Raw genomic sequence first — 22,617 nt, 5'->3', positions numbered from 1 at the left:
CAAAAACCTGCAGACACTCGGCCCACCGTGGAACCGGTTTGACACCTGTGCCTTAGACCAGGGCACTTCAAATCTGGTCCTGGATGGAAGAAACACTTCTGGTTTTTGGTTCTACCTGACTGCCTTCACCTGGCATCACAGATCTGAATCAGTCCCATATTAATAGTAGAGGATAAAAGTCAGAAATGTTTCGGCCCTCGAGGACCGGAATTGAATCTTTCACTTAGAGTGTGAAATCTGAATAAACTGACAGGATTACCTTGAGGTCAGCAAGCACTGTTCCTGGATGTGATTGTGTCCGCAACACAAATTGCCAGGCCTTAAACTATCTTATATAAAGGCACAGCTTCAGAACATTCCAAGGTGAAGATGCTTGTGTGTCTCTTGTCTGGTCCTTCCATTTGGAGCAGAACAAATACACATGGAGTAGCACAGTCAGGAGGTCTGTCAACTCTGACCTACAACTATGGTTGCCGTGACATTATAGCTCCCTACCCTATTTTCATGTTTGTGTGACAACTAGTTTTCCGTGGTTGACCTTGAGCAGAAGACATAATATTTGGGGAACTGATCGTGGGGAATAACCAACACTTTGCTTGTGACTTGATCCTGTGAAATATTCAACTGCTATTTATGTTTGAGGTTATAGAGAATTCATTTTTCCAAGTAATTTTTCCTTAACAGTTTGGACAGTTGAATAATGTTATATTACACAAAGAAATATATATTTAGAGGTTGGACGTCCACCCAGTATGACGATTGTTCCAGTTTAGATAACTTCCTAACTTTTCTAACTTACTCTGGCAGTAATTCCGAATGCAGGTTGTGGACATTTAAGATTCAAAACATTGTGTTAGGGAAAAAATACTGCAAGCCCTAAAAGATTAGCAAAAATTGTTGTTCAGCTTGATCTCAAAACTCTGTAATTTTAGAAATATAACTATTAACCAATTAAAATTGTACAACAGAAAAACAAATAACCTTAAACAATAAAAATAAATTCTCAAAAACATGAAATGATTATTGGCCCTTCAATGTCTGATTATCTTAAATCTAAGTATCTTTTTCTTTTCTTACTTGCACTATTCACACTAGATAATGTTGATATATATTTGCTCTCTAGTATTTATAGAACACTCATCCATGGCAAATGATGTACATTCAACAGACACAATCAATCTGATTCTGGAAAGCAAGAATCATATAAAAAGGTGCTTTGTAACTTGGGGATCATAAGACTACTGTAGTGTTAGATTTGTGAGGATCGTGACGACAACCGAACATCTAGCTGGCTACGTGTGTTAGTTACAGTGGGGCAAAAAAGTATGTAGTCAGCCACCAATTGTGCAAGTTCTCCCACTTAAAAAGATGAGTGAGGCCTAAGTGTACCTAAGATGTAATTTTCATCATAGGTACACTTCAACTATGAGAGACATTTTTAATGAATTTATTGGTAAATTATGGTGGAAAATAAGTATTTTGTCAATAACAAAAGTTCATCTCAATACTTTGTTATATACCCTTTGTTGGCAATGACAGAGGTCAAAAGTTTTCTGTAAGTCTTCACAAGGTTTTCACACACTGTTGCTGGTATTTTGGCCCATTCCTCCATGCAGATCTCCTCTAGAGCAGTGATGTTTTGGGGCTGTCGCTGGGCAACACAGACTTTCAACTCCCTCCAAAGATTTTCTATGGGGTTGAGATCTGGTGACTGGCAAGGCCACTCCAGGACCTTGAAATGCTTCTTACGAAGCCACTCCTTCGTTCCCCGGGCGGTGTGTTTGGGATCATTGTCATGCTGAAAGACCCAGCCATGTTTCATCTTCAATGCCCTTACTGATGGAAGGAGGTTTTCACTCAAAATCTCACGATACATGGCCCCATTCATTCATTCCTTTACACGTCTTTGTCCCTTTGCAGAAAAACAGCCCCAAAGCATGATGTTTCCACCCCCATGCTTCACAGTAGGTATGGTGTTCTTTGGATGCAACTCAGTATTCTTTCTCCTCCAAACACGACGAGTTGAGTTTTTACCAAAAAGTTATTTTTTGGTTTCATCTGACATTCTCCCAATCCTCTGCTGGACCATCCAAATGCTCTCTTGCAAACCTCAGATGGGCTTGGACATGTACTGGCTTAAGCAGGGGGACACGTCTGGCACTGCAGGATTTGAGTCCATGGCGGCGTAGTGTGTTACTGATGGTAGCCTTTGTTACTTTTGTCCCAGCTCTCTGCAGGTCATTCACTAGGTCCCCTTGTGTGATTCTGGGATTTTTGCTCCTCTTGCGTGGAGCCCCGGATCGAGGGAGATTATCAGTGGTCTTGTATGTCTTCCATTTACTTATAATTGCTCCCACAGTTGATTTCTTCACACCAAGCTGCTTTTACCTATTGCAGATTCAGTCTTCCCAGCCTGATGCAGGTCTACAATTTTGTTTCTGGTGTCCTTTTACAGCTCTTTGGTCATGGCCTTAGTGGAGTTTGGAGTGTGACTGTTTGGGTTGTGGACAGGTGTCTTTTATACTGATAACAAGTTCAAACAGGTGCCATTAATACAGGTAACGAGTGGAGGACAGAGGAGCCTCTTAAAGAAGAAGTTACAGGTCTGTGAGAGCCAGAAATATTGCTTGTTTGTAGGTGACCAAATACTTATTTTACAGAGGAGTTTACCAATAAATTCATAAAAAATCCTACAATGTGATTTTCTGGATTTTTTTCTCATTTTGTCTCTCATAGTTGAAGTGTACCTATGATGAAAATTACAGGCCTCTCTCATCTTTTTAAGTGGGAGAACTTGCACAATTGGTGGCTGACTAAAAACCTTTTTGCCCCACTGTACATATTTTATCTGCCATTTTCTGTGGCTAATTCAAATGTAAACTTTTTTGTCAGACTGAAATAAAGTTTGACAGGATTAATTGGTAATCAGTACACATCATCATGCTCATCTTAGCAAGATCAGAAGAGAATCCCAGATCAGCGGTCTGAAAGCCAGGGGAGTCTTATGGGCCTGAGATGAATTAAAGTGATCAACCATCTTTTTTCAGTCAAGTGCTAAAGCAGTTAAAGCGAAAGTCTGCAATTAAAGCTACTAAAATCTTTTTTTATTAAGCTACTGTCTGGGATCTTGGATTCAGAGTAATGGTGATTTCCATTATTGAAACTGTAACGATCCATGGGGAGACGGAGGCAGACGCAGAGTTTGAAGAAACTAAGCTTTTAATAAACACAAAACCAAAACCTAGTGCCATGCACTAAGATATGAAACAAAACTGAACATGACATGGGCTCACACAACACAATGACCAACGAGGACAGGGAGAAAATGGATGAACTAAATACATAGACTAACAAGGAGAACAGAAACAGGTGGGGTCTAAACACAGGTAAAAGGAATAAACTGATTAACTGAAACGAGAACAGGAAAGACAAAACAAGGACATGACAAACCAAGGACACTCAGAAAACACGAAGCAGAACGGTCCTGTCTGTCAGAAACTTTGATTAAACCTTTAGACAATATATGCATTAAAGCCTTGTGAACATAGAGGCTGTTATTAAAGCAGTAAGGCACAGAGGGGGGGTGTGGCCAGTATGCCGAGAGGCATTAATTGACATGACGCATTAGAGTCTTAATGTTGTGCTGTGAAATGTCATGGTTATAGTTATATACAGTAAGTCTTAATGTTGTGCTGTGAAATGTCATGGTTATAGTTATATACAGTAAGTCTTAATGTTGTGCTGTGAAATGTCATGGTTATAGTTATATACAGTAAGTCTTAATGTTGTGCTGTGAAATGTCATGGTTATAGTTATATACAGTAAGTCTTAATGTTGTGCTGTGAAATGTCATGGTTATAGTTATATACAGTAAGTCTTAATGTTGTGCTGTGAAATGTCATGGTTATAGTTATATACAGTAAGTCTTAATGTTGTGCTGTGAAATGCATGGTTATGGTGATATACAGTAAGTCTTAATGTTGTGCTGTGAAATGCATGGTTATGGTGATATACAGTAAGTCTTAATGTTGTGCTGTGAAATGTCATGGTTATAGTTATATACAGTAAGTCTTAAGGTTGTGCTGTGAAATGTCATGGTCATGGTTATTTACAGTAAGTCTTAATTTTGTGCTGTGATTACCTCTCTACAAAGGCTGATCCAATGACACTGCAAAAGCTGATAAATTGCTTCAGTGATTTCAGCATCAGTTAAGTATTTTGAAGCATCTTCAGGTTTTACTGCCACTGACAAGCTAGAATGTGTTTATTACTTCCTGGCCAATAACTGACTGTTACCAAGCCAATGTGACTGGGATGCACTGGGGTTGTTCTCTCCTCTCATCATTCTAACTACTGGAGATCTAACCACCACTGACTGGCTGCTCTCAGGAAATGAAAGAAAATGTCCCAAAAATGTGCAGATGAATCAGAGTCTTTTTTGGAAATGAGGGGGGTGTCTGCTTTCATTCCAGTTGATAATGGCGTCTCCATTAGGATGTAATGACAACATTTCTGATACTACTTTGCTTCCATCTCCTTTATTAGAACAATCTTCTCTCTACCACTTACGACACAAAGCACATTCAGACTAATAAATAAATGAAAGTGAAGTTCCAAAATGTCAAACTATCTAGAAATTAACATGTAGGCTGATAAAAAAATTAACAACCTGTTTTCCTGAGTAAATCAAATCAGAGAAGTTAGAAAACACACACAGTGCATCCTATCAAAAGTTCAGTTTAAAAAAGACTAAATCACATTAGAAGCTCTGTGTTTACAGTGGTTTCGGTGAGTCACTTCAAAAGTACAATCACTGGGGGGAATAAAATTGTATCAGTCCTCCTATTCCAAAAAAGCCCTGGCCTCCAACCCCCCCCCTCCCCCCTCCCTTTACCCCACAGAGTGCTTTTGGAGATTAATACATTCCTGCTCTTTAAGCACGGCTAAGTGGAGTTTAACTAGATAACCCGTCATATCCCCGCAGGCCTGTAGGTGGTGCTACTACATTTTGTCTAGATAGTGTGTAAATCCATTTACGAAGTAATATCTCACTGATATCCCAAGCACCCAAGAGGAGCAATGCATTTTATTTATCTTTTCATTTTTTATATAGCTGTTATTCTACCTGAACAACACATCTGGGTTGCCTGACAACTTAAGTAATCCTCACTTGGCAGTGGTATTGAGAGGCTATCATTGCAAGCAAGTTTTATATTCCCATATGCCTTCCTCGTACAACTCCACAAAACTGTGTAATAAAATCCTGTGAATAAGAGTGACTTGATTAACTATAGGAGTGAATTAGAGTGGTGATATACACTAGTATACATAGCCACTCTTCTTCACCCCTATAGTTATTCAAGTCACATGTATTCACCCCTATAGTTATTCAAGTCACATGTATTCACCCCTATAGTTATTCAAGTCACATGTATTCACCCCTATAGTTATTCAAGTCACATGTATTCACCCCTATAGTTATTCAAGTCACATGTATTCACCCCTATAGTTATTCAAGTCACATGTATTCACCCCTATAGTTATTCAAGTCATATGTATTCACCCCTATAGTTATTCAAGTCATATGTATTCACCCCTATAGTTATTCAAGTCACATGTATTCACCCCTATAGTTATTCAAATCACATGTATTCACCCCTATAGTTATTCAAGTCATATGTATTCACCCCTATAGTTATTCTAGTCACATGTATTCAACCCTATAGTTATTCTAGTCACTCCAATAGTCATTTTTCCTGTGTAATGTTGGAAACTCATAGGGCCGGATCAGGCTTTGATAAGCAATCTAACAGAGAAATGTGTGTTTAATATAGTTTATGGAAGTGTTTGTGTGGTTTAATGTACTGTGAGTCAAACTGCTTTTTAAATTAATAAAGGGACATAACCTGTTGATCAATATCACAGTTTTTCCTGTCTGCTTGTCCTGTCTTCTTCATTCTGCTAGATTAATCGAAGCCAATGATGGTAGATGTCATTCATATGCTAAATGATCCACTTCTGCTAGAAGCAGACTGTTTTCATATCAATTTTAAGTACGCTTTTCATGGACTTACGATAGTAGAGCATCGAACGTTTGGTGAATCAGAGAAAACCAAATATGGTCAACTCAAGGTCAACTCAAACCAAAAGACTTCAGAGTGCTATGTCTTCTTTTGTTAACTTTAGATTTGACCCAGGGAGGAGACGTACGATGGGGATGATTAAGGACCCGCTGTGATACTGGCGTCAGATGGAAAGGTAGCGTGGACCCTAGGGTTAACACCCCAACTGGCACAACATGAGTCATTGGGTCATTTGTAAACAAAGAGAGTTATTTAACAACCCGAAGAAGGCATCCTACTGGCAGTTAAACACCCCCTTCAGGCTCGTTCTGTTCGTCCATCTGCACTGAGAAAATACATTCTTAAAGGGTTCTTTGGCTGTCCTGTGGAGAAGCCTTTTAAGTAACCAGTTTTAGGTTTCCAAGAAGAACCCTTTTTGGTTCCAGAACCCTACTCAAGTCAAAGGGTTCTACATAGAAACCAAATGTGTTTATGGGTAAAGCCAAAGAATCCATTCAGAACCCCAATACCAAGCTGAACCCGGCTTGCGGTGAAATGCACAACAGTTAACGGCATGTTAATGTGGGAATTAACATTTTAAGATATTCTCATCTTCAGGGAGGTGTGCTTGAAAATTTTATTTTTCACATTTGAGGTTATCATAATTTCTTTATCTAATTGCTTTTGAATTGCTTTTTAAACTGGCAGCATTTTTCATATAATAGCGAACAGAGGTCAAACACAAAGACATATTATCCAGTGTCTGACGTACCTTCATTTCTTATGCTTTAGAAGACTCACAGACCAATCATCTGGCTCTGGTATAAAGATCAAAGTGACTGACTAGAATATGTCATTATTAATCATAAACAAAGCCATGCTGTCTTCACCATATGGCAAACAGCCCCAGATATAAGTATGAGAAATGGAATTTCAAAACGATAATTTTCCTCAGGTTGAGAAATATTCTGAAAATAAATTTAAACCAGATGTTTTCTGTGAATGTGCACAGATTGGACATGGTCATGAATTTCATGTGAAGTAGGGGCCTAAATTATTTCATTCAATTAATTGACTGGAATGCTTCAAAGTAGGATGATAAAAGAAGAGAATGATTAACTTTTTCACAGCATTTGTCATTTGAAGTGTACAGAAATATGGATTTCATTAGATTAGATTATTAAAAGGTTATTCTGCTTTTGACCACAATTATAACTTTAAAACATGACCCCTCCTTGAATATATATTTTAGGTCATCAAATACGTTTTAAAAATTATAAAAGCTCTCCAGTTTTAGGTTTGATGTGTGTAAATGTTCTTCAAAGCACTGCCAATATCAAGGGGTTCCTAAAAATATTACCAACGCAATCAAGGAAGGCACTTCTAAATGATTCGGTAAAACAGGAAGTCCAGTAGATCTCAATTTCGAGTGAGATTAATTTTAATTAGCTATTCAAAATACTAAGGGGATTTGGTACAAATTACCTGTAAATGTTTTTGGAAGCTCTCGGCATACACCTTGCTTTTCACTGAACTTGCAAGCGTCAAAATCAAACGTATGACTAACCGGTATATTTCCCAAAACAACACAACAGATCTCAGAGTAAGGCTTGGTGTGGCGCAACACAACGACTCAACAACCTGAATCTTTCTACAGTAACGTAGCTGAAGGACTTCATTGCGGTTATGTAAATTGGCTGTGAAGACGAGTGCGGTGAGTAAATTGGCGAAAACTGTACTTGTGCGCTATTTGACCGGAACGTGAGACCGATGTTCTGGGACCGCACGCCTACGTTATGGAGCATTGTAACTCTCAGAAGCAGAAAAGTGGGACGCGCCTGTTGAGGATCAATTTTGAAATTAATTCGTAATCAACCTGATAACTGCTGAGAAGTGACCCTTAGAAATTACAGAATACTTTTGAGGTGAGATTTACATTTATTTAACCTTTATGTATTATTTGTATAAGTAATTTGCCACGAGTGAAACACTGAAACGTCTAAACTCGTATTTACTTGTGATTCATGATTCATGGTGATGTCATCGGGATATTAGCCTACATTCAAACAATATCAGTAAAGTAAAAAACGTTGTTATATAAATATCTGAAAAAATCTACGAACATAGGCTCAGTCAATTGGTAAAAGTTAGGCTACGTTTTAAAGACCCAGTGAGGTTAAAATTATTTTGGGTGTTTTATGTCATATTGAAGAACAGATTATGGAATGACAAAATAAAGTTTTGACAGTTGCTGCTCACTAGCTGTTGATATTTTGCTCTGAACATTTGATGGTGTTCCAGCGGGTTGACAGCCTTTGATGCGTTATTCTGGCAATATACTCCATTCGGCCGAAGAAGTATTTTGTACGTTTTGAGTTGTACTATCTCATCAATATAAAGATTTATAGAATCCCAGAGCCACTGTAGCAAGGTAAATAATCTGTCCTTCTGTCCACGAGCAAGGTACTTAACCATCATTGATCCCATGTCATTGATGTAAATGAAAATGTGTAATTGGTAAAAAGAGAGTAACTGCCTTTGAGTCGTTTAGCACCAAATCTTATCCAGAGTGACACAGTAGTGATTCAATATTTTATTTTCTTGTTATTGGTTCTCCGAGGTGTTTCCCTGGCATTCGAAATACCATGCTCTTCAAAATAAGCCATGCTTTTTCCCAAAAAAAGAAAGAAAAGACAAAAAACGTGAAAAAGATGAAAGCATATAAATGAAACCAAAAGGAAATGTAATCCTTTATGTCCGGAGACGGCAATCTAATGGGGGGTATATTAAACAATCTTTGAGATAATCAAAGAGCCATTATTATCTTCAACTACAATATATAAGTGGTAGATAAGTGGATGCTTAGTAAGAAGTTCTTATTTACTATCACCAAAACAGGACCCATGTGGACTTTAAATTAGATAAATGAATAATGTGTAAAAATGGATGATACATTGAAGACAATACACAGAACATATTTGAAACAATAGATCAACATGAAAAAATGAAGATGATCACATTGGTCTTTATATATCCTATCTCTGAAAGTTTCAGACTGTTAAGAGGACATAAACAAGGCTGTCTGTTGTCTCCCTATACATTTTATAAAGCCATCATACTGTAATATGAGCTATTAAAATCCATTTCAAGTAGAACTTCAAGGAGCTTGATAATCTGGAAATTGAAGTGTCTATTTATGCAGATGACTCAAGTTCTCTTAATTAAAAAAATAGAAATGGTGTTGGTAAAATAATTTGTGTATATGGATTTTTTTAAATAAATATGATATATATATATAACCCTAACAACAGGTGTAGACTAAGAGTGAAATTCTCACTTATGTGCCTTTTCCAAAAATCAAGGTACAAGTAAATAAACATTTTAAGATCATAACATATGCTGGAATCTGGTTTAATATACTAATCACATTCAAATACTAAAAACTAATAACAAACACTAAAATCTAATCAAACACACACTAAAAAGGAATCACCCAAAAACGAATCTCATAAATACATTAAAAACTAATCATATATATTAAAAACTAATCACACACACTAAAAACTGATGAGATACAGTGGATATAAAAAGTCTACACACCCATGTTAATGTGCCAGGTTTTGTGATGTAAAAGAATGAGACCAAGAGAAATCATGTCAGAACATGTTCCACTTTTAATGTGAAAAATTCTATTGAAAAACAAACTTCGAGGGGAAAAAATGAAAGATCTGAAGAGGGCTGTGCACAGGAGATGTCCTCACAATCTGACAGATTTGAAGTGCTTTTGCAAAGAAGAGTGGGCAAATATTGCCACGGTAGGATATGCCATGCTAATAGACTCCTACCCAAAAAGACTGAGTGCTGTAATAAAAGAAAAAGGTGCTTCAAAAAAGTATTAATTTAAGGGTGTGCACACTTATGGAACCAGGTTATTGTGAGTTTTTTATTAGTTTTTTTTCCCCTTCAGGGATTTCAGTTTGTTTTTCAATTGAATTGTTCACATCACAGGTCACATTAAAGGTGGAAAAAGGATGATTTATCCTTGTCTCATTCTTTTACATCACAAGAACCTGGCATTTTAAAATGTATGTGTAGACTTTTTAAATCCACTGTATATACTAAAATGTTTTCCCATACACACAAAAAACAAATCACACACACCAATTTTTTTTGTGTGCGTAAATACACAATAAACAAATCATATTCATTTACATGAATCACACAAATTCACTAATAACAAATCACAAAAATTGTTTAGACCCATGTACATGACTCAGTATTGTTACTCCCTGCAAGTAATGTTTTTCAGTCAGTATTACATTTTTTCTTTGCTATTGGTTTACAGTGTTCCTTCTATTAAAATGTTATGTTTTGTATTTTGTTTTTTTATGTCATTTTTTTTATGCCAGGACAGTAGGAAGTTGAGTTTAGGAGACAGATATTTAGAGACAAAAGAGGAAGGGCAGAGAGTCCCAGATTCACCAGAATCACAGAACAGTGGACTTTGCAGAATGTGGTTGAGTTCTGAGAGACAGATGAAGGCTGATATACCTCGACAACAAGGACCAGAAATGGCTTGTTGTTGTTATCTGAGCCCTTTCAACAAGGGTTTACAATTTGACTGGGATCTCAGAATGTCTGTAACACTTTCCCAAAATTATACTGGAGCTACCACCATAGATGCCATGAGATTAAGATATCTTCACTTTATGACACCTAAAATGTAATCCTTAGTGGACATCCCCCTAGTGTTAAAATATAAATCGCCAGGTCTGGGTTCATTTATTTCCAGAAACCGAGATCCTTTAGGTTACATATATGCAATGCAAGAATCCTCAATTAATTAACAGAATTACCAAGGTTTGCTTAGCAAGAGACCACAGGTTCAGTCTTCCTCATTTCTTATTACTGGGGCTTGTATAGCAAGAGGCCCCAGGTTCAATATTCTTATCTTATTATAGTTTATTACTCTTTGGATTGCTTCCCCTCTTATGCCGTTTAAGCTAGAAAAGCTGTTCAAACTTTTAATTATACAAAATATACTGGAATTGTGTTGTTCTATAAAACCTTATAGTTTATATATTTGTAAATATATTTGCAATTGACTCTAATGCAAATCGTTCAATAGGATTTTTTAATTTTCTTTAATAGAACACTAACATTATCTCTTGAACATTCAACTTAAAATGTCATTCCAAGAGTCTTGAACGTCATTACAGTGTAATTTTTTACTCGTTCTTGACTCACACACTCCCCTCCAGCCTCTGTCATTGATAAAGTCTCCAATCTCGTCATTGCCAGACCCCCCCACATAACAGTTTAAAACACAGATAAAAACTTAATAAATGCATCCCCTCACTTCCTGAATATTTATTTCTCTGGATACATTTCTTAGTCTTGTGAGCTTTAAGCTCTTTATATATTTAGGTGTTAAAATGTTTCCAGGCTGTCTCTGGCAAGGACCCTGCTTTGGAAGGTTTTTTACAATTCAGTGGGATTGAGTTGTTACAGAAATGCTTGTAAGGAAGCTTCTGCTAGCCCCTTCGGGAGGAGATGTGATCGGTTCAGTCGTGATATGCCTCCTCTCAACACGGAGATGTGATCGGTTCAGTCGTGATCTGCCTCCTCTCAACACGGAGATGTGATCGGTTCAGTCGTGATATGCCTCCTCTCAACACGGAGATGTGATCGGTTCAGTCGTGATATGCCTCCTCTCAACACGGAGATGTGATCGGTTCAGTCGTGATATGCCTCCTCTCAACACGGAGATGTGATCGGTTCAGTCGTGATATGCCTCCTCTCAACACGGAGATGTGATCGGTTCAGTCGTGATATGCCTCCTCTCAACACGGAGATGTGATCGGTTCAGTCGTGATCTGCCTCCTCTCAACACGGAGATGTGATCGGTTCAGTCGTGATATGCCTCCTCTCAACACGGAGATGTGATCGGTTCAGTCGTGATATGCCTCCTCTCAACACGGAGATGTGATCGGTTCAGTCGTGATATGCCTCCTCTCAACACGGAGATGTGATCGGTTCAGTCGTGATATGCCTCCTCTCAACACGGAGATGTGATCGGTTCAGTCGTGATATGCCTCCTCTCAACACGGAGATGTGATCGGTTCAGTCGTGATCTGCCTCCTCTCAACACGGAGATGTGATCGGTTCAGTCGTGATATGCCTCCTCTCAACACGGAGATGTGATCGGTTCAGTCGTGATATGCCTCCTCTCAACACGGAGATGTGATCGGTTCAGTCGTGAACCCACTTCACCATGATTCTTGGAGGGTGTTGTTCTCTGACCCTCGAGGGTTCTTAAGTACTGGCCGACCCGCTATCATTTCAGGACTGCTGTTGTTGGTTTCCTCAACTCAGGTGGTTCTGGCGACATGGCTTTGTGGGTTCCACTATTGTTGCAGCACAGTCCTAGGTACCCCGGCATTCCTTCCTGCTTTGTCCTGTATTTCATAGACCCTCGCAGGGGATCCATCTTTGCCCCTTTCCTCTGCTGATAAGCAAAGCGAGTGACTGATTTAAGATCCAGTCTAGACACTGTCTGCTGCAGATGAAATGGTAATGAATCACCCCCTTTGACTAATAAAACTCCCTCTGTTGCCCTACTGCTCATATTGCACATAAAGATTAAGACTAGTCAAGCTCAGTATACACACACACAATGCCCTTCCAAATTATTGGCACCCTAGGTAACTATGAATTGTGAAAAAAGGCTGTGGAAAACAATATTGTTGTCAGTTCAATCTTACTCTGACAAATCATATGAATGTAACCTTTAATTGAGTGAACATTTTTATAATAATAATACTAATAATAAATAACTTTGAGAAACATTTTTTGGAAGCAACAAAAAAACAAAAAATCTAAACATAATTATGCTTATATTATACTTACCTTTGTTATTACATTTATATGGTTATTATTATTCATTTTAATGCCCTTCATTTTGTTCAATCAGATGTTCTTGTTGATAGCTGACAACACCAGTGATGAATCCCCCCTGTATTTTTACCCATTGTGACATCATTTGTTTTTCACTCATCAGAGCCCCTTAAACATATCTTAATCAGCCCCATTTACTCATGAACGCTTCTCAAGCATATTGTTTATTATTATTATTAATATTTATTGGTACTATACCAACCTTAGCTAAATTAAAATATAATTACCTGGGTTGTGTTTTACTCTTTGAATCTTGTAATAGAGGGTTCAGGTGAATTTAGTTATTTGTAACATTTGTTCCAACACATGCTGCTGGATGTGCCCATAATCATCTGTGCCAGTTTTATTTCGGCAGCATGAATCCTTCATTGTTGCTGTTATTTAAAGACACCTCCTTTCATTTTATATGTTCGCCTTTTAGAATGTCAGGGATTCTTAAATTCTGAATATTTTGATTGGTTCTTAGTTGTCTTCTATCATTATTATTCGCTTTATAATAATAATAAATTGAATATTCACCTGCTGTTCAACAATTCTGTTATTTACATTTATCCTAAGTCTGAGTTTTCCCAGTTTTAAGCCTTCAATATTCCTTTCACCTCTTAATACTGTAATTCAATTCTGTGAATATTTAATTTTCAACATGTACAGCTTTGACAGGCATTAGCCTAGTCAGACACAAAGGCTTCTGTTGTCATAGGAATTGAAGCCCCTGTATCTACGATACACAATATAATATGAAATGGAAGCTCCTGTATTTAAGAGACAATATAATATCAGTTGTTAAAGTTGTATTTGTTTCTATTCCTTTGTACACAAGTTGAGGCATCTTTCAAATGTCATCACTTTTTGCTTCTCTGTGTCAGTTTACATTCAGCGGGGAACTTAATCCTTGAATCCTCCACTTCTCATTGTCTCATTCTCTGTGTTTCTACCTTCAATGTTCTTTCCATGTTCCTCTCTTTCCTTCCTTATCCCATCCCATGGTTATATTTTATCAGTGGTGCTTATAATGGGTATAATTATGAAATGTATAGTGTATATAATTATATGTATATATGTACTTGCTGTGTTTCTAAGACATATGTCCACTAGGGGCAGGCAGTTTTTTTGGTGAATACAATCTGACAGATTTGTAGGAATAACGCAACACAGTAGTTTCCAGGGTTGCATATTCTCCATCCTGTTAACTTTCTCCATGTCACACTAGGAATACAATATTATTTTCTTAAGTCCATAGGATGAATTCTCCATTCAGAAAAAATCAGGGAAAAGTATACATCGTGGTAGCTCAATTCTTTTCTTTATTATTATTATAATTTTTTTATTAAGATTCTCAAATTGTTTCCTTGTATTGGTTCAGAATATGTTTCAGTCTTTCCAGCTAAAAAAAGCTTTAACACCACCTCCTGGATATTTTCTGTCTCTCCACCAGAAAAGTTCACGTTCATCTTCAAAAAGATTCACTTAAGACTCTCCCAAATAATCGTATCTGTGGCTTCAACAAATATCCACTATTATAAATAATACCTTCATAATCTCAACCAAAGCTATGCCAAGAAGTACAGAACCTGTCCGTAAATTATATCCCAGATGAGCCCCAAATGATTCCAAGTATGACTCTGCCATACCCTCCAACTGATTCTTAGAAAAACTTATAACTATACTTATAAAATGATAAAAAAGGAGTAGACATCAACTATAGTTCCTTTCAACCTAAAAATAACATAACCAAACCTCTTGCCCCCTATGCATTTTTTTCTCTGATGTGTTCTGATATTTGACCCCAAATCTATGCTCTTTTTCTGCTGTGCATGTGTCCATGTGATGAACTGTGGACGGTCCATCATGGTTTTCCATCCAGCATAACATCAGTTTTTTCCCTCACTGCTATTTGGAGTGTGTGTACACACAGTTACTGTCCTTAAGCTGTCCATATGCCTTGAAGCTCATTAGATAGTGTGTAAATTATAGATCCCTCTCTCTTGACACCAACTGTCCCTCTAGCTTCTGCCAGAGAGAACATTTCCAACCCGGTCATTTCTGTCCAACAATAGTCAGTACTAAAAGGCTCGTGCAAAAAGGGAGTCAAAGGCAGATAGCAGGGTAGCTTGATCATTTGTCAGTCTTGTTTAAAAATCTTATGCATTGGGAGTAGAAGCTGTAAAGGATCCTGGCGGTTTTAGTCATGAGACTCTGATACTTCATCCCACAGCTGCCCTGCCGTACAGAGAATAGTCTGCAGCACAGAGAAAAGTCTGCAGCACAGAGAAAAGTCTGCAGCACAGAGAATAGTCTGCAGCACAGAGAATAGTCTGTGGCAGGCTTTTTTAAAGTATCCGTAATGAGCCAAAGTGGGTCCCAGGCATGGTAATGATGGGTTATAACATGTCAGATTAAATGCCACATGTTTTCATTATTTACTGTAATTGATTGAATGAATTGATACTGTCTTAGTAGCAAGAGGAAGAGGCAGGGAGATGCTTGGGCACTTCCTGTCTAAACAGAACTTCTTTCTGCCTTTTTACTTTAAGGTCACACCGCCATCCACCCTGACTGCTGCTCTGTGGTTCGGTAGATGAATGCTGTCACTGATTTGTCATTGTTGCTCGCCATCAATCATGCAGTTACTAAATGGACTGAAGCATCCTACTACTGGTCCTGACAGACGTTAGCCGGGCCATAACATCTGCCCAATCATCAAGAACTCAGATACGGCAACAAATTGCCCTTTCTCCGTTTCAAACACATTTTCACAAGGAGCGCCCACAGCCATACCCAATCAACATTATAATAACACTCCTAACATGAAATGTAATATTTAACAGAACATTCATGGAATGGTTCCGAGCTGGTTTACTTGAGGATGCTATTACATTGTCAAAAGCCATTCAATAATTACTTCTGTTGATCCTCAGTCTGGACCAGATCTTTATCATGCCAGGCAATGGGACCACCGAGGCAGGGTGTAGCAGGACAGTAGCAGAACATGTCTCCAACACCACCTCCAGCCAGATGGAGCGCTCCGTCACTGCGTCTGTCATCTCCATGACGGTGGGGATCATCTCCAACACCCTGGCTCTCTGCATCCTGGTCAAAGCTTATCACCGCTTCCGCCTGAAGTCCAAGGCCTTTTTCCTTCTGTTCTGCAGCGGTCTGGTAGTTACTGACTTCCTGGGCCACCTCATCAACGGCTCGCTGGTTCTGTACGTCTACGCTTGCAACAAGAAGTGGGAGGCCTTTGACCCGCGCCACATGGTGTGCGGTCTCTTTGGGGTGTCGATGGTGTTCTTCGGCTTGAGTCCGCTCCTCCTGGGCAGCGTCATGGCAGTGGAACGCTGCATTGGGGTCACCAGGCCTCTGTTTCACTCCAGGGCTCTGGCTGCTCACCACACGAAGAGGTTGCTGGCGCTGATCTGGCTGCTAGCTGCCTTGGTGGCTCTTCTGCCCGTACTGCTCTGGAGGCCATACCAGGTGCAGCGCTCCAGGAGCTGGTGCTTCTTCCGCCTGGAAGGGCCCCGTGACTGGCTGGACAAGCTGCTCCCGCTGATCTTCTCCTCTCTGGGCCTCCTGGCGCTACTGGTGTCCATTGTTTGCAACATGCTGACTTGCTGCACCCTGTTGCTGTCCAAGCTGCGCTGCCGCCGACATCACCTGGCCAAGGGCACCTCCCACCACCTGGAGATGATCTGCCAACTCATGGCCATCCTGATTGTGTCCTGTGTCTGCTGGGGTCCTTTATTGGTAAGGATTCCTCCAGTCTGGGCAGCACGTATCTCTAGTTTGTCTGCTAATGTGCAGATAAGGATTTTTGCAATTAAAGCCCTTTATCCACTTCCCTAGAGTCAAATTAACTTGTGGATATAACTTGTATTTCCTTGTGCGCAGTCTGGAGGAGGTTTCCATCTAGTGTTAGCTCTAGTGTTGTTTATTACTGTTCCCATAGATGTTTTGTTAACACAGGATAATTAACTAACCTCTCACTTCCTTTATACTGGACACAGAGCCATGTCATGGGTGTCAAAAAGTTTATCCTACTCTGGGGAAAAAGATAAAGGACATCTTTGTAGAACTCCTGAACTATCTTTTTATGCTTGAATCACCTAATATTCACCACAATCCTCTACATTGGCAAAGTTGGCCAATATTCCCCCAGCAACCCCCATTTATTATTCTCCTTGCATTGCTCACAAGTATAGAGTTAGTGAAGTATAAGGTTTTTGTCCTATTTGAGATTTTGTCATTTTGACCCTTATAATTATGAATGCAGTTTGTTATTGCATACCGATATTTCCAGCATTTAGTATACTTATATTGCCTTTTTATCCATTGCAATGGAATGGGATTTTGAAACATTATGTATATAAAAGGTATGGTATGTAGCAGTAAAATGGAACATAAGAATATCTCAGTCCAGACTCACAAATATGTTGTGGGAAATTCTGATGATCACTGAAATAGTTCTCCTTTGGGAATGTTTTTATTTCCCCGCCTGCTATTAATCGTACATCAATGTCCGGAAAATGACCGTAGGAAAAGTTGAATAAGATGGATGGTTTCATTGGCCTGGAATGATCTAGCGGTGCTTGTCCGATGCACATGTATCTGTAGCATGGTTTCCCATCCAGCACACGGTTCATTAGTAAACAACGGTCTCCTCTACATGTGTCCTTTAAAGTATAAAAATACCAGCTGGAAAAAAGATATAATCCCCTCCAGATTATTTTAATCATTATTTTAATCAAAGTTATATTTTATAGAATTATGTGTGTTGATGGTATATGTACCATGCTGTCCGGAATCATGGGTATAAACAGCTCTGGTAAAAATTAAGGGACCACTGCACCTTTTTCTTTCCTTTCCAAAGAAGTCGAAAAGGAAGGTTTTGAGTGAGGAACAGAAGGGTTAAAATTAAGAGGCCACTGCAAATTGAAGGCTTCTGTTCCTCACTCAAAACTTTCCTTTTCAACATTTTTGGAAAGGAAAGAAAAAGGTGCAGTGGTCTCTTAATTTTTTCAAGAGAAGTATGACCCAAAAATTATGTGGGAAAGTGAGCTTACAATAAAAAAAAATGAAATTCAAAATTCAAATTATTCTAAAACTTACATTCCACAATTAATGATACCCCTGGTGCTTACATTTGTGGCTTAATGGTAATTACAAATGTAAGCACCTGGAGTTTGTTAAATGTCATTTAAACTTTGATTGGAACCAGGTTCTATGATCTGATTACACTACTGTAAATAAATGGCAACATGGACTCTATGAAGTACAAGGATATTTTATGCCAGGCAGTTAAAACTGTGTTGAGGTTGGGGTTTCCCGCAGAACAATGGTTCAAAATTCATGCCTCCAAGTCCCCACAAAAGTAGTTCATTGTTAATAAAATCAAGTTTTGCAATGGCCATCACAGTCCCCTGACCAAAATTCCACTGAAAATCTGTAGGGTATGCTGAAGAGGAGAGTCCACAAGCGAAGACCAAGCACTCTGCAGGATCTAGTGGGTGTCAAAATACAACTCCATTTATTCAACACCAAATATTTAATCATGTCAGCAGTGTATAGAGTATCATTTTCAAATGGAAATCAAATAATTTTTTCTCACATTTTCTTGACATTTTCTACCAGTTTTAACAACATTTCAAAAGTAAGTTTGAAGTTGAAATACATTTCGTTTGACATGCTACCCTTGATGATTATCCTAGGTCATGGTGATCATACTGAGCACCCAGGAGCAGGGCGAGTGCCCAGCCTTCCGTCTGCTGATGGCGATCCGCATGGCCACCTGGAACCAGATCTTGGACCCGTGGGTCTACATCCTGCTGAGGAAGGCTGTCCTTAAGAAGGTCTTCCTGTTGGGCCACAGCTGCTGGGGAACCAAATCTCATTCCCACAGCCTTCCTCGCTGGAGGTGCAGCACAATGAAGAGCTCTGTGGAGACAAGTGTTACTTCCATCAGGAGTAAACTAGACTACTCTGGTGTGGATGGAGTTGTGGATGGAGGTGTGGATGGAGTTGTGGATGGAGGTGTGGATGGAGGTCTTCCAGACACTGTGATCAAAGCAATGTCCTGAACCCCTGGATGAGCGATGTTAGGCTGCATGATAAAGTGTACAGAAGAAACTGGGAATCAGAGACCCATGATATTTATCATAACACACAGCACAATGAACTTCTGGACCATCATTAACACTGTATGGTACATTAATAGGCAGTTGGTGTTGTGTTGGTGTTGTGTTGTGTTGGTGTTTTGTTTTTGCTGGTGAACAGCCTTTAGTATTTTAGGATACTGGTGACATTATAAACCGATCATCATTGAACTAGCTATGCTTGCTACCAGAAAAACTAACATAAAATCACATTATGCTGGCTTGCAAATTCATTTTTAGTTCTATTGGATAAATTGGACAAACTAAACCCTTCAAACTATAATAATAATTTCAGTAACAAGAACAGCCAATAGATTAGATAAGTTAACACAAATTATTCATAAACAAAAAGACATAAACCACTAGTTATAAAATATTCATACTGCAATTTATTATGCTGGGAGACATAACAATTGGTGTGGTTGTCCAGAGCAATTTGACCAGCTTGACAATGTAGCACCAGCATAGACCAGCTTGATCAGTTTCACCAGGATTAGAGCATTTGCTGGTCCCCAAAAAGACACAGCAAAGGTAGTTACCAGAAGTACCAGCCAGACCAGCTAGACAGCCAGTTCAACCCGCTGGACTATGCAGGCCAGATCAGCGTGGCCAACTAGTCTGACAGTTGAACCAGCTGGCCAGACAGCGCAGTGGTCCTTATGTTATCCTGTAGACTTATGAAAGCCCTTCATATTACTTTATTGTTAATGCATTGGAGTAATTCCTTCAATGCTGAACGGAAGCACTGTCTAAAGTACAAATGCCCCTTGAGTTTTGGAAACATGGCACTCAACATTCCCAAAGAAAAAAGGTTAGAGTAACACCCCATTGATGGTAACAGAAAGGCAATAAACATGAGTAAGGATTAATGATTGGGATATTTGATTCCACTCACTGGTTAGTTGATGATTATGACTCATGACTCTTGCAACCATTTGAAACTTGTCTGCTGAAAATAAGATTTGTGACAGTTCATATAATTGTTCTTTGTAGTCCTTTTCTTCAAATATGTAGATGTTAATGCTGTAGTTGTAAATTTTTTGCGGAAATCTGTGCAGTGCAAAACTTCTAAGTGGAGCATTTGGCGATATTGCAAAATATGGTCTAGTATGAAGATACAGCTGTTTTTATTTACTGCCCTGGAGTGCATCAGAGGGTTGCGTAAATAGTCAAATCACCACCTGGGAGGGGGGTTGGCCTTCTCCTGTCTTGTTGCCCTCTGGTTACTCCTTGTTGTGGGTCAAGCACCAGCTTATTCATGGCATGTAGTCTTAGCAGACTTCTGTGTGTTTTTTGGAAAGGAAAGAAAAAGGTGCAGTGGTCTCTTCATTTTTTCCAGAGCTATATGTAAAGCCCTCGGATTAAACATTCTAGGGCGAGGATTACAAAAGAATATGTGCTCACAAAAGAATATGTCTGCAGCTCTAGAGATCCTCACAGGTCAGAGTGTGTGCAGAATAACAAGGCAGAATAATTCTTCCCAGCTTGCTCTTAGTTGGTGAGTGTCAGGAAATCTGAAACAACACCTCAGCAGGAGTTACTCCGGGACGTTAATTGTTCTGTTTTGTCTTCTGGAATAACATTATGGCAGCTAAACAGTCATTACATTGAAAGATGAGATTTGGATCCTCTTCAACCTGGTTGTTGAGGGATTCCTGTTATGTCTGGCAGATGTTTGGACTACGCTTCTCTCACTGACATTTCTAAACAGCTTTGGACTGATTGAAAAAAAACATTTTGACATTTTGGATGTGTTGAAAGTACATTTTGTCCAGCAGGTTTTTTTGCTCTTATCAGGATTGTTTATAGCTTTAAAGGACAGTGGATCCCTTCTGTTCCTTCAAAAATATTTAATTAAACATGAAAGTGATGTTCTCTTTGTGTTGATGTCACAGGTATTGTGTCCTTCAGAATTATTGCCCCCCCCCCCCCAGGTAAATAAGTACACAAAGGCTGTGAAAAAATTTAATTGTTGATTATCTTGATCTAACTGAAAGAAATATCAAACCATTAATTGGGTGAAAAATCCTTTAAGAAAAAAAATCAGAAAGTAATGAATGCAGGGGCCAAATTATGGCATCATTTCATGATGATCTTGTTTTAAGAATAGTTTTATTCAGACGTGAGATTCATTATATTTGTTTGGTGTAAGATCAAGCTTTTCTGTTCATATTTGCCAACGCTCTAGAGATCAGAAAATGTGTGTAATATTGAATTCAAAAAAGGTTTCAAATGAATGTCACAGCGATTTAATCCACTATTCAATGTTAATAAGTGGTCTGGAAAGGATCTCCAAGGCTCAAGTGTAGATTTGTGATTTGTCTTCTTGAGTTAAAATGTATAATATAGTCAAACTGTTTTACTGCATTTTTATAAGGCAAACAGACCAAAAATGATAAGGAAACTGTGCAGACATCTTGTGCTTCAACCAATATTCAAATGCTTGTTGAAGACCGGCATTTCTGGATAACGATAATTCAGACAAAAACATGGCAACATATTTGTACTGTAAACACATTTTAACTGGCTTTTAGAAAATGTACAACACTGTTTTAAAACCCTGCAGGTTAGTTTATTATTGAAGGTTGTTTTCTGAATGGGTTACAACATACCAGCGCCCTAACTGATAATAGAGTAGCAGGCTTTACAATAGCAATGCTATGATAATGAAAGGATCATATCCTACACTAAATTAACCCAACAAAAAAAAAGACATTGGATGTGAGCTGTCCAGTGCCACAAGAAAGACTAGATTTATTAAAAATGGGAGTAATATTGAAGTACATGGCTGAGAAGTGGTGATTGGAGAGGGACAACAGGGGGGGGACTGGTGTAGATTGGAGAAGGACAACAGGGGTGGGGTCTGGTGTAGATTTTAGGGTCATCCCACAGCTCATTCCTTTCAAAAAGGTTATCCTCACATTAGCAAAGGGCTTAACATCTTATAAAACAGCCCTACAACATCACAGTTCACCAACATACTTCACAGTGTGGATTAGATTCTTCATGATGTTGGTTATTTTTATGCCAAACCCACCTTTGGTGTTTCATGCCAAAAATCTACATTTTTGTCTCATCAGACCATAGAACCTGGTTCCAGTCAAAGTTCCAATGACATTTCGCAAACTTCAGGCACTTATATTTGTAGTTTAGTGCCATGAAGAGTTTTCTCCTGATGCTTTCTTTCTTTTCAAAGTTTTGGAGCCTTTGTTGACCCATATATCTACTTATGCAATTCTTCAACTGTGATCCTTGGAGATTTTTATAGCTATTGGTTGATAAGGGAAAGTCCACAACATTTTGTCTCATTTTTTATTTGTATGCGATTAGGCCTGTCCTGTGTTGCTAGATGACTAAGGGAGTTTAGCTTTGTGTCACTGCAAATGTATACCTCAGTCAAACAGGATGTCATGGATGACCACTTCAGAGTTACCAAAGACTCCTTTTTT

At 38.7% G+C, this 22,617-nt stretch overlaps 1 protein-coding gene across 3 annotated transcripts; it reads left to right on the top strand.

Annotated features, from left to right (window-relative positions):
• Nucleotides 1-7,538: 7,538 nt before the first annotated feature.
• On the top strand, nucleotides 7,539-21,228 carry ptgfr (prostaglandin F receptor (FP)). 3 transcript variants are annotated; one of them, XM_020048929.2, is made up of 4 exons: nucleotides 7,539-7,776; nucleotides 15,554-16,763; nucleotides 18,466-18,519; nucleotides 18,725-21,228. In XM_020048929.2, the coding sequence occupies exons 2-4, from the start codon at nucleotides 15,957-15,959 to the stop codon at nucleotides 19,091-19,093; spliced, it is 1,230 nt and encodes a 409-aa protein (XP_019904488.2). In that variant the 5' UTR covers nucleotides 7,539-7,776; nucleotides 15,554-15,956; the 3' UTR covers nucleotides 19,094-21,228. The 3 variants fall into 3 exon arrangements, with proteins under 3 accessions (XP_019904488.2, XP_019904487.2, XP_010898958.2); XM_020048928.3 differs by having other exon boundaries at nucleotides 7,539-7,987; XM_010900656.4 differs by lacking the exon at nucleotides 18,466-18,519 and having other exon boundaries at nucleotides 7,539-7,987.
• The last annotated feature ends 1,389 nt before the right edge of the window (nucleotides 21,229-22,617 follow it).

Source organism: Esox lucius, chromosome 8, assembly GCF_011004845.1.
Source record: "Esox lucius isolate fEsoLuc1 chromosome 8, fEsoLuc1.pri, whole genome shotgun sequence".
Lineage (NCBI taxonomy): Eukaryota > Metazoa > Chordata > Actinopteri > Esociformes > Esocidae > Esox > Esox lucius.
Note: the sequence above shows the minus strand (reverse complement) of the source record. Positions and strands in the feature narration are given on the sequence as shown.